Source organism: Vombatus ursinus, unplaced genomic scaffold (assembly GCF_900497805.2).
Source record: "Vombatus ursinus unplaced genomic scaffold, bare-nosed wombat genome assembly UNPS02014942.1, whole genome shotgun sequence".
Taxonomy (NCBI): Eukaryota; Metazoa; Chordata; class Mammalia; order Diprotodontia; family Vombatidae; genus Vombatus; species Vombatus ursinus.
In genome coordinates, this window is record NW_020954720.1 from 8946798 (window position 1) to 8959729 (window position 12932).

General features: G+C 39.8%; 1 protein-coding gene across 1 annotated transcript in view; it reads left to right on the top strand.

The window, feature by feature from the left end:
* The window catches only part of KLF12 (Kruppel like factor 12), a 290638-nt gene extending 278047 nt beyond the window's left edge, over positions 1–12591 (top strand). Inside the window, exon 5 of the mRNA XM_027844571.1 lies at positions 7556–12591. Coding sequence (XP_027700372.1) covers positions 7556–7737 — 182 coding nt within the window. The 3' untranslated portion in view covers positions 7738–12591. The remainder of the gene's footprint in view (positions 1–7555) is intronic.
* The last annotated feature ends 341 nt before the right edge of the window (positions 12592–12932 follow it).

A 12932-nucleotide genomic window follows, 5' to 3' on the forward strand; every position in this document is an offset into this window, starting at 1 on the left:
GGGCATTTTTTTTTTTTTTTGGCTACAGTTCTTATAGATGAGTTACTAAGTCATGCAGGGGTTGAGAACTGCATTAGTGGAACAAGTACACATACCAATAACATCATAGATCCTTGAGGTATTAGAATTAGTGCAGTCTCATGAAACCCAGGAAATGACTGTTGGTTCACCCCACATCCAGTCTGGTGATGAGAATCTGACCTTAGCAAGGTTGCACCTTGAGCAGTAGACATAAATGATGTATCACAAAGCCAAGATTGGAATCCTTCATCACTATCCCTGATAGGCCTGCAGGAGGTTGCACTGGGCTGGAATTAAAGTGCCACATAAGGTCTCTTGACTCCTGAGGGTAAAGAAGAGAGACACAGAAAAGGAGCTAGGAGAACCCTTCAAACAGACCTCATGAGGAGTAACCGGGTGAAGGGAAAATGAGAAAACTGTCTCACTTGGGCAGACCTAATACCCAAGGTTTTATGGCCCTCTGCCAATATGGCAATACTCAACTTTGCCACGGTGGTAGAAGCCTTCTGTTTAGACAGAATTTTGGCAGAATCTTTGTTCCTTTCCCAATTGAGCTCCAGACGGTCTCTGACTTTGATTTTAATGCCCCAGGAATCTCTTCATCCTGGAAGCTCGTTCCACCCCTAGACTTCACACAAGGGAAGTACCCATGTCCTCCCCTCTGATGGGCTGGTTTGTCCCAGAACTTCCATTTTAAGGAGAAATCCCAGACCAGCCATGATCACTCCTTCATTCCTCTCCTGGCTCCATTCCTGACTCTGTGGATTTCTTTACCATACTTTACCCCAAACCTCCCCTTTAGCTCCCTTTTGTGTATTGGCTACCCCATTGGAATGTAAGCTCTATGAAGGTAGGGGATGTCTTTCTGCTTGTGTATGTATTCCCAGCACATAGCACAGGGTCGAGCAAGGTAGTGTTTAATAAATACTTATTGACTTGTAGTAAAATCCTCTAAAATTATTTTAATACCTCTTATCATACAACATAAGATTCATTATATATATGCATATGTACATACATATATACATATATACACACACATGCACACACACCCATATATACAGGGTGTTTTCCTTACAATACATTTTGAGAAACACTGCCCTTTAGGAAGTCCAGTTAAGAAACCTACCCTCTTTCAGCTTACCTGCTTCAGTGAGCTAGCTTTGTATTAACAATTATAGAAACTTGTAGGATACTTCTTCAGGACAAACTTAAAACTTTTGTAGGAAAAAATGATCTATACAAGTACAGGATGAGCTGGGGGTAGGAGGGGAGGGGAAGTGAAAGGTGAAGAAGAACCTTGGCTAATCTACCGGGCTGATAAACAAAATATGGAATGACTACTCTGATGTAGCAGGCAAAAGAGTGAATTCTATCTTGTTTTAGCAAATCTATGATTTTATCAAATAAATTTTCTCTCTTGGTACAGGTCAGACAACTCGTAGGGAGGGAGGAAATAAACATTTATTAAATACCTACTCTGTGCCAGGCACTGTGCTAAGTAAGAGTTTTTGCTCTTTACAAATAACCCTGGAAGGTAGGTGCTATTACTATCCCTATTTTATAGTTGAAGAAACTGAGGCAGATAGAGGTTCAGTGACTTACCCAGGGCCCACATCTAATAAGTGTCTGAGGTCAAATTTGAACTCAGGTCTTTCTGACTCCAGGACCAGTGCTCTGTCCACTGTGCCATCTAGCTATTTCTTATAGTATTTGAGAGTTTTGTGGGACCACTAAGAGGTTAAATGATTTGTCCCTAGAGGCAGGACTTGAACCCAGGCATTGCCAGTGCTGAGATCAGAAATCTTTCCACAATCCCATGCTGCACATATTAGAAGGGATATTGACAAACTGAAGCATTTTCAAAGGAGCAGAACTAGAATGAAGAGGTAACATACAGCCATGGGAAGATCAGTCGAAGGAAATGAGAATTTGTTGCCTGAAGAAGAAGAAACAGAGGGGCAGCTAGGTGGCACAGTGGCTAGAGCCCTGGCCCTGAAGTCAGGAGGACCTGAGTTCAAACCCGATCTCAAACCAAACACTTGACGCTTACTAGCTGTGTGACCCTGGGCAAGTCACTTAACCCCGATTGCCTAAAAAAAGAAAGAAAGAAGAAGAAATGGAATAGCTGTCTTCAGTGACATGAAGGGCTATCTCGTGGAAGACAGTTTAGACTTATTCTCCTTAGCCTTATATGGCAGAACTAAGGTCAGTGGTTGAAAATTACAGGTCAGCAGATTTGGGTTCAGAATAAGGAAAAAGTTTGTAACAATTAAAATCTAGCTAATAATGACATGAGCTGTCTTAGGGGAATCAAGTTTCCTATCATTAAAGGTATTTCTGTGGAGGCTGAGTGAAGACTTGACAGGCATGTCAGAGATGGTATTCATGATGTGGATAGAAGTTAGATTAGATGAAACTCTTAAGATCCTTTTCAAACTCACTCCTTGAAACAAGTAGGGAGAGTGACCCAGAAGTCAGTAGATAATAGATAATAGCATTACGGATCAAAAGGGGCTTATATAGATGGACAGAAGGAAAACAGAAGTTAACAGAAGTTTCCAACCTTATTATTTGTTATTCCCCTTCCTATATTCCAAGACTTGCCGAACTGGACCTCCTTCTGTTCCACACAGACAGCACTCCCATCTCCTGTCTCTCCTTTCTATTAGCCATCCCCCATCCCTGGAATGTACTCCTTCTCCACTCCATTTCTAATAATCCCTTACTTCCTTCAGAATTTTGCTTAGGCACCATGTTCTATGGGTAGCCATTCTACAACCCCTTCTTAATAATGCCCTTCTTCCCAGGACCATGTACATACTAATATATTGAACCATTGCTTCTCCTGGTAGAATGGAAGCTCCTTGAGGCCAGGAACTGGTTAATTTTTGTCTTTGTATCTCCATGCCTCACAGAGTAGCTGGTACATAGTAGGGGCTTAATAACTGCTTGTTGATTGATTGATTGAGATCACTAACAGAAAGTAAAGAGAAAGAAAAAGGAACTCAGGACAGTCTTGGGGAATATCCACACTTACTGGATGGATGATTTTTATCCAGCAAAGTTGATAAGGAGCAATCAGCAGATAGAAGGAGAACTAAGAGAAGACAGTGTCTCAGAAGCCAAGGGAAGAAAGAATAATCAGGAGATGGGGGCTGATTGTCAACAGCCACTGAGGGATGTGATGAAAAAAAAAAAATTCATTGGGTTAAGTAGTTCAGAGATCTTTGGTAACCTTGGAGAGAGCAGTTTTTCAGTAGAGTGATGGAGTAAAAGCCAGATTCTGAGGTGTTGAGAAGTGAGTGGGTGGTGAGGAAACCGAGCCAACAAGTTTAAACAACTCTGACTAGGAGTTTGGCATGGAAAAGTCAAAGATATAAGACAATAGCTTGAGGGGATAGGGATTAATCTAGGGAATGTGACATAGGAGAGACTTGAGCATGTTAGACTGAAGGTTGGGAAACTGTAGGTAAGAGCTAAGGAATAAATAACCCATGGGGGCAAATGCTAAAGGAGCTGGGAGGTGATGGGATCTAGGACAAGATAACCCACGAATGGGTGTGACCCAACCATGGCGCCTCCCACTTTAGAATTTAGTACTGGCAGCTACAGGGTCAGGGTGGGGCAGTGGATCCAGGGTTAAACTTGGAGTTAGAAACATCTAGGTTTGAATGCTGCCACATCTGACATTAACTGTGTGACCTTGGGCAAGTCACTGAGTTGCCTCGGGTAAAATTGAGATAAATGACACTTAATAGTACCTACTTCACGATGTTGCCGTAAGGACCAAATAAGATGATATGTTCAAAGAGCTTTGAAAACCTGGGACTGTTATAGAGGTTTCTATTACTATTGTGCGGCTGGTCCACTAATTACTCAGTGGCTTGGCCACGTCTGGTCTGTGGCTTGCCTTTTTGACATCAGCACTGACAATGTCAGGGGACTGTTTGAACCTGATATTTTCTTCCAGTCAAGCTGTACCCTCTGTGTTTGGTCATGACACAATTATATCAGAATTTTACTTTGTATATGAACTGCTTTTGTGAGCAGTCAATTCAATACTCTTCGTTCATTCATTCCATAACTTCCAGTTTCCACAACTCTTCAAAAATGGCTTTTTTTAGATAAGGTGATGGTGGTGGTGGTGGTGGTGGTTGAAGATGATGATGATATTACTATTGCTGTTGCCGTTCAGTCATTTCAGTCACATCTAACTCTTTTTGACTTCATTTGGGGTTTTCTTGGCAAAGATATTGAAATAGTTTGCTGTTTCCTTCTCCAGTTCATTTCACAGACAAGGAAACTGAGACAAATAGAGTTAAATGACTTGTCCAGGGTCACACAGCTGGTGAGTGTCTGAGGCTGGATTCTGACTGAGGAAGAAAAATCTTCCTGACATTCTACCCACCAGGCCACCTGGCTGCTCACTAAGTGTGATCAGCAAGTTTGGTTTTCTGTGTAATCCACTGGTTTCATTAAAGCACAGCACGTGTATCTGGTACGTGATGTTTAGAAGTTTCCCAGGGGCAACGAGGTGGCGCAGTGGATAGAGCTCCAACCTTGGGGTCAGGAGGACCTGAGTTCAAATCCAGCCTCAGACACTTAACACGTACTAGTGTTAGTTAAACTCGTGCAAGCCACTTAACCCCAATCACCTCACCAAAAAGTGTAAACAAACAAACAAACAAAAAAGTTTCCCAGTTCAGTAGGATGCCATTCAGCCAAAAGAGTGTGGAAAAGCAATAATTCTTTCATTCCCATATTTGTGTAGCGTAATGCCTGGGCGGCACGTCAGCTGTCAGACATTATGTCATTAATGTTTGAGCATCTTGATGGAACAAAACAAGTCTGGGGTTGGATGGGGACAGTGCTTCCACCCTGAATGACAAGCAGGCAGCTGACACACCTGGGTCAGCCTTTGTCCCGTTCCCCTAGGAGCCCTCTTGGGCTCTGGAAAGCAGATCTGTTTCCTGACAAAGCTTTTGCATATTTTACTGTCCTTGCAAGTTAACTGAAGTAGGAGGTCAGATTACTTCTTCAGAATCATACAATGACTTACGGGACTTGACCCTGATTAAGAAAGTTTCTCAAGGCCCGACCTAATTTATGGATTACATCTTAATATCACTGTTGTATTGAGGATTTTTTTTTTCCTCCACTACGGGCATTGCAGGGGAGGAAAAAAACAACTACCCAAACACAGTAGCCAAAAGGTACTTTCTAATCTAATACCAGAAAGGCGGGGGTGGGGGGGGGGCTCATCTTTTCCTGGATCTGGTTGCCTTTTTCAGACTCAGAGTCACCTTGTAGATTGATCAGGTTGGTCTTTTGTTGTTCTGAAATGTTCTTGAGCTACCCAAACATTGTATATCTCAGGAACACATCACCAAAATCTGATTTACCACCACTTGCCTTACAAGAGCTGTTGTATTTGTAAGGAAAGCAATTTGTAAACTATGAAGTGATACATAAAGGTGACCTATTCTTGTTGCTATCACCTCAGGGAATTTCCAGGTGGTGACTCAAGTCTTATGGCCAGTTCTATTTAGGGGTGTATGTGGGTGTGTGTGTGTATGTGTATTGCAACTCTTCGTTTTCCTTCTGGCTTTCCATTTTTCAATGAGAAATGATAAATCCAAGTAGTAATTCTATACCCTTGGACATTTTGACTAGAAAATATATCATGTACCTATAACTTTCGAAATGTTGATAAGTACCTCTGCAACTCCTTAATGAGTTAATATGTATGTACCCATTTTTAAGAAGGGATACAGGGTGGTGAGAGAGTGAAGAGTTGGCCAACAACCTTGCCTAAATTTAATTTCCTGCTCTTGTATACATCCTCATCATTTCTTAGGTGTAGATTATCCTTTTTTTCCTTCTTTTTCTTTTTCTTCTTTTTTTTGGGGGAGCTAGGTAGTCAGAGTTAAGTGACTTGGCTAAGGTCACATAGCTAGTTAGTGTCAAGTGTCTGAGGCCGGATTTGAACTCAGGTCCTCCTGACTCCAGGACTGGTGCTCTATCTGCTGCACCACCTAGCTGCCCCTGGTATAGATTATTCTTGATGCCACTATCTATGCATTGCACATACTCCCCACCAGTGGGAGAGAGGATATGGCCTCCCCCAAGTGACTAATGAAACCACTGAATGGAACAGTGCATCAGCCCTGACCAACATGGGGGGCAGGGTGCCCATTTCAGCAGCTCTCAGAGCCGTCTTTCCTCTTGCTATTTGTATTAAAGGGCAATAGTGGCTTAGAATCTGTTTGTCATCATCTCCAGCTCTGCTCCCATTCATTCTTTCATTAATTTATTCAGTAAATATTTATTAAATGCCTGCTATGCTTTCAAAAGCACAGTGCTAGGGGCTTTGGAGGAATTAAAAGGTAAGACCTGGTTTCCACCTTCATTTAACCTACAGTCTAATTTGGAGGATGAATCGAAAACACAGGTTAATTATAACATACAAGATTACAGATTTGCATCAGAGAGGTGCAAAACAAAAGTGTAAGGGCACTGAGGGAGGGGAGGAATCATTACTAACTCGGGAGCATCACAGAAACTTTGTGATGTTAATAAAGAGGATTTTATTTTTAATGACAGCAATGTGGTATTATAATAATAATAACAGTAGCTAACATGTATATAGTACTTATTAAGTGCCAGGCACTGTGCAAATATTACCTCATTTGCTTCTTACAACAACCGTGGGAGATAGGTGCTATTATTATCCCCATTTTATAGATGAGGAAACTGAGGCAAACAGAGGTTGTGACTTCCCCAGGGTAACATAACTAGTAAGTGTCAGAGGCTAAATTTGAACTCAGGTCTTCCTGACTCCAGGCCCAACAGTCTAGCCACAGCACCACAGTGCAATGGCTTTATCCACAGCTGCCCCTCTATACTGGGAGTTAAAAATACCTGAGTTTATATCCTGGGTATATTGCTCAGCTTTACGGACTAAGGCAAATCACTTAAACTCTTTGGGTAACAGTTTCATCATTTGAAAAAATTAGTATAACCAATCTGACCTATCAATCTTCCTAGGTTTGCTTTAAAGGTGTTTTATGAATTGTGAAGGTGCCATGTGAAATGAATGAATATAAGCTATTATTATTTAGGATGGTAGATATTTTAAGTCTACTTAATTTTTCATACTTCTGAAAATTTATTTTTATACAGTTTTCTATATTTTAAAGTCTATTTGGAGCCTAAGCATGTTTTTTGTTTGTTTTTTTGTGGTCACTCCCAGCACAAATGGTTTAAGCTAATTTTGGAGATAAATGTGCTTCTGATCAGGGCAAGTTCCATCCCTTGAACCACGTAGTATGTTCATTTTTTCCAGAACTTTTTAACAGATGGTTGTGTGCCACTGGCATAGGTGTTGAATGTTGCCCCTCTGTCCTAGGAGGTAGGGAATAAACAATGCGATGGCAGTAGTCTTCCACTCATAAATTGCTGGTTGAATTACTATTTCACTTTCATCAAGTACCAAAGATATATCTCTTGTTGTGTGTTTTTTTCCCCCCAGGAGAAAAACCATACAAATGTACCTGGGAAGGCTGTACCTGGAAGTTTGCTCGTTCGGATGAACTGACCAGGCATTACCGCAAACACACGGGAGTGAAGCCATTCAAGTGCGCAGACTGTGATCGAAGTTTTTCCCGGTCAGATCACTTGGCACTGCACCGTCGGAGGCATATGCTGGTTTGAGGCATGAGACCTGTCCAGCGGAGCAGAGCGTAAGAGCTGGGTCTCTTAGCTACACCCCATTCAGCAGGGCTGAATCCCCATCGCAGTGTTAACACAAAAAGGGCATCCTCATCCCACGATGTCTGAAACCAGAGCAGGAAAACGGAATGGTACTTTTCTCCTCTCTATCTGAAGGTAACCCTACCATGGCTACACAAGCAGCATTCTCATGCTGGCCCGGAGATGAGTGACTCGGATGCTTGAAGAGACAGGCATTGTTTTTCCATGCTGTGTCCTCTACTGTTTAAAGATGTTTGTAGCTTAAACATTTTCTCAGCTGTAAGACATTTTCTTATTGATATTTTAAAAATCAGTTACCACAAATCGATGGCAAAGAGCAAGACCTTTTTAACTTGGATTATTATCCCCAATCCTCCCCACCCCCTTTTTTTGGATTACCATCTAGGTAATGTAGAAAACATGCCTAATTTATGTTACCAGCAAGCTGCATGAAAATAGATGAGAAGAATCTATTGGAGAGGTTCCATTACCTGAAAATCAAGGGGCACTCCAGCAGACTTTTGCGGTAGTGATGGTGGCACTAGAGATCACACACAACTTGTCATTATGCCATGCCCTTAAGGAAACCGACATTTAATCTCTCATGTGTTTGTTGTTGTTCGTTCTTTGTTTCATTTTGATTCTGTTTTGTCCGTCAGCTAAAACAAAAAGGGGACAAACTGTGTTTCATTTGAGGTCCAGTCCAAGTGTCTACTCTGACATGGACTAGTATAGAAATGGTTTAGGGTTGTATAGGAAGAGCCTTTTCTTTAAAAAACAAAAACAAAGCAAAACAAACAAACAAAAAAAACTACTGCCCTGTTTCATAGTGAAGTTTTCTGTCACCTAGGCATCATCTCTTCCAACCCCTAGTATTTGATTACAAGGAATCAGGAAAAGAAACTTTCTTAGACACACTGGCACCAAGGTGTAAGAGGTGTGGCTGTCCAAGCAAAGTCAGTGAACATGAAAAATCAGACAAAGTGGAGAAGGAAATAATGCGCCTCTTGAGGAGAAAAGCAATAATGAATAAAAGGTCTTTCCTACAATAATTTCACTGAGGACTCACATTACCAATTTTCATACTTACTAAAAGAATTGTTTAAACACACACACACACACACACACAGAGTTTTTCTGATGTCTTGGTTACTTTCACAATGTTGAAGTAATCTTTCTGTCGTTTGCTGTCCTGCTCCAGGGGGTGACAGAGTTAAAGATTGTGCTCCCCTTTTCACGTTTTAGACTTCACTTGATGGCTAGAAAGCTGAGGCAGGTGGTACAGAGGGGAAGGAACCCCTACCTTACCAGGTCAGCTCTCCTTGGAATGAAATGAGTAGAAAGAGAATGCTCCCAGAGGAGAGACTGAAATGGTGCTAGTTTCTACTCTTGGAAAGCAGAGAAGAGAGTAGCCCATGGGCTCTTCTCTACAGGTTTTTGTTTTTAGAACTATATTTAGGCTCAGTGGTGCCTCACTGGCTTTTGCAGGTATGCTCAATCCAGACTTCTGCATCAAGGATAAGAAAAAATTATTACTTCTCCTCCAACTCTCCCCACCCCCCAAAAAACTATGAGCTTATCTGTAATGAATCAAGTCTGTGATAAATAAAGCAATATGTTACCAACAAACATCCTTTTAAAAAGAATAATTTCCTCTCTTTCACTCAGAGTGGAGGTTTTCCTCCCCCATTTCAATATGGTAGAAGGAGTTTGGTGAGTTATTTTTATTTGTTCAAGTTTTTTATAGCTTAGCTATAAAGGGTCTCCAGAAAGACCTTTGCAATATATTTTAATTATGAAAACTTGGATTTGGGAAAGGCACAAATTAACCTCACAATGCTCCTAGCTCATTTTTAAGTGTTTGAACAGTCTGAAATAACTTTGGTTACTGAAGTAGCCTTGTTTGGGATTATCTTTAAATCTCCGTAGTCTTGTTCTGAGAAGTGACTGTTGAAGCAGGAACTAGGGACATTGAATGAAACAAGTGAGATTTGTCTCTGATAGTATTAAAAGTATTTGAAATAACACTGAAATAATAGTGTAACAGTTTTCAGGTTAAAAGCTTAGTATAAATCTATGCTCTACATTGTCTGCCAATTTTTCAGTAGAAAAATTGAGCAACTCCAAACCACCTCAGACTAGGGCTGCAGCCTTGCACTGGGTGTTACGTCCTAGAAAGTTTTTCTATCTTTTACTGTGTGCGACTCCCCACCCCCCACTGCCCAACTTCTCCAAGTCCGTGTCTATTCTTAATAGGAAATAATTGACAATTTGGATGAGTTAACTACTAATCAAGAGAACAGAGGGTAATAAAACATACATTCATACCTCCCTTGCTGCCACCATCCCTGACCCCCACCTCCCAAAATGTCGATTGACTTCATGATGGCTTCTTCTCAGAAAGGCCCATCCACTTAATCTTTCTCAAGCAACATTCTTCAGTGGTTATAGGTAGTCTTGGGTTTAAGATATATAAAAGCAATAGGCCCAGTATTTAGGAGGCCCTTGAGATATATAGCTAGATTTAGATTCAGCACAGATCTAAATGACTTTTTCTTATAAAATTGGAAAAGGGGAGTGAGGGAAGAATATTTTTTCATCCCCAGCAAGTGAAAGCCAGACCTGAACAGTAAGCTAAAAGATAAGGCCTGTTGCTGTTCCCCCATCTCCCCTTTAACGTATCATTACATCCAGTAGTTTTAAAAAAAAATGGAATCAAGCACAAATAAAGAAATGAGTCACTTTAATAATCAAAAAATATTTAGATCAAAATTTAGGAACTGGAATTTATTTTGGGCAAGCAAGGTGCGTAATGCACCTTCAGGTGCATTATAAGGGCAAGCAACTTATTTAACCTTAGTGAGCTTTCTGAATTCATCATGGGTATTTTGTTGCCACAAAAATCAACAGCAGAGTGATTTGGAATGGAAGAACTCTTTTTTCCCCAAGTACAGCTAGCTTTGCAGAAATGGAAAGGCCTCCATTTTCTCTCAGCACCCATTTACTACTTCAGTTATAAGCACAGTACATAGTGAATAACAGAGAAAAAGGTGGAGCTCTAGGAAATTTTATGGTCTTCCTCCCTGAAGCATTTTTTCCTTTAAAAGTTGAAGCTGTGTGTGCACATACATGAATGCAGGTGACCTTTCCCACTCTTTCTTTAATTGCTTTTAAATCTAAGATTGCTGCAGAATATCTGAGCTCCATCCCTTTGCATGCCTGTAGATCTCCAGAACTTCGTGGGAATTAGAGTAGTGTCAAGGTTAAGGAGTTCAATCTTTTACATTTTAATAGACTCTCCTTTCATATACTGTTCTTATTTGAGAAAAAGTTTACTTTTTTTTTGTCTTGTTTTGCTTTCATCCCCATCAGTCACACATAAACCTTGGATCCTCCTTGTAACTTGCTACAAATTCCCTGAAGGCTATTAAGACAGAAATCTCCAAAGGCATACACCCTAAAGCTTAGGCAGCCATGTCTGGCATCAGTTTTAGGAAACACTATAGAATAGTTGTTTTCAAAAGCAGTTGAATAACAATAAGGTAAACCACACCATTTTTTTTTGAACAAGGGCACTTTTTTATTCACTTTAAAGTTTAAGAGGTAGATAGGAAGATGATTGTCTGCAAAAGAACCAAGGAAATGCCACAGTATTTACAAGTGCCAGCTTCCAGATGATTAGAAAGATCATTTCTCGTGGTTGAAAAAGTCTAAGAGTCAATAGCTTTTGGGGAGAAAAATACACTCACACAATAACTTAGTGTTCTGTTTTTGAATAGAAGAATCAAAAAAAAACTTTGAATTGCCATTTCTTTTATAAATCAAAGCTTTTCTGCACTTTGAATATCAACTCATTACAGTGACAATTTCAACAGGGATAAAGATGCAGTACTCCTTATTCTGTATTTTATTATGCTTACCAAAGGTGCAGTTGAATAAATCTGGTAAGTAGAGGCCTTCGATTGTATTGTGTACTCCTATTAATCATGGTTTCAGCTGCTTAGAGATGTGGCTGCAATAATGGTGTTTACAGTAGCTTACCATTTAAAGTAAGAAAGTGGCAGAGTTGACCAGTGTTAAGAATACCAGCATTCATATTGTAGGGAGGGTTAAATTCTGATGTCAAAGGACTAAAAATGAGGTGATTTATGAATATGAATGGGTATCAAAAGTCTAATGCCCGTTTCTCATGGTCCATTCTCAGAATTTACCCCCATAATAATTCTTGTAAATTTAGTGTACTTGTAAATTTTAGTGTACTAAATTTAAAGTGTACTTTCTTACTAAATCTTTAGTGGGAAGAAAAAAAAATCTCCCTTAGTTTCATGGGGGTTAGTGCATACAATTTGAAAACATCCCTTTCCAACATGATTTGTTTATTTTTATGTATAAAGAGGCCAATGAGCTACATCTCCTCATTCTGTTATCGGTATCACCATGCCTGCCTCTCTATAGAAATGCCCCTAATAAATGCACATGAATATACTTTTCTATACATGTAGCCAGTGGCATATCCATATGTTCATGGATACATATTCTTACATGATAGCCAACCAAGAAAAAAGATTTTTAAAGGAAGATTTTGTAATACTCCATGCTGTCTGGAAAAATAAATTATTTACCTTACTAGGAAATCAGCTTCTGTTGCTGTATATGACTTTGCCTGCATTTTATAGCTTAAAAATGTACATAACAAATTAAAACAGCTATTTTTCACAGTTTCATTATAGAATAATATGTATGTTTAGCAGCTCATGCCCATTGGTACTTTAAATATGTTAAATATTGAACAGTTTCGATAAAAATTCAATTTTTAGTAAGAAAATCAAATATAAGGATACTGCATCTTTTAAAAATAGAATGAAGGTATTTTACTGTACTTGTAACAGTCAATATTCTGTAATATATGTGATAGTGGAAAAGTATTTTCAAATTCACAATTTTACACAGGTTGTAAATAGTTTAGTGAAGTATGTTGGAGGGGAAGCTTCTAGTTTTCATTACACACACACACACACACACACACCATTCAGATATGCCTTGTAAATCTTCCACACAATTAGCCATATTACTATAGGATCTCAATTGTTCTACTTTGTCAGAACATGTTGAGCATGTACAGCCGAGAGTGACCACTTGTTTTGGTTTGTCTAGGA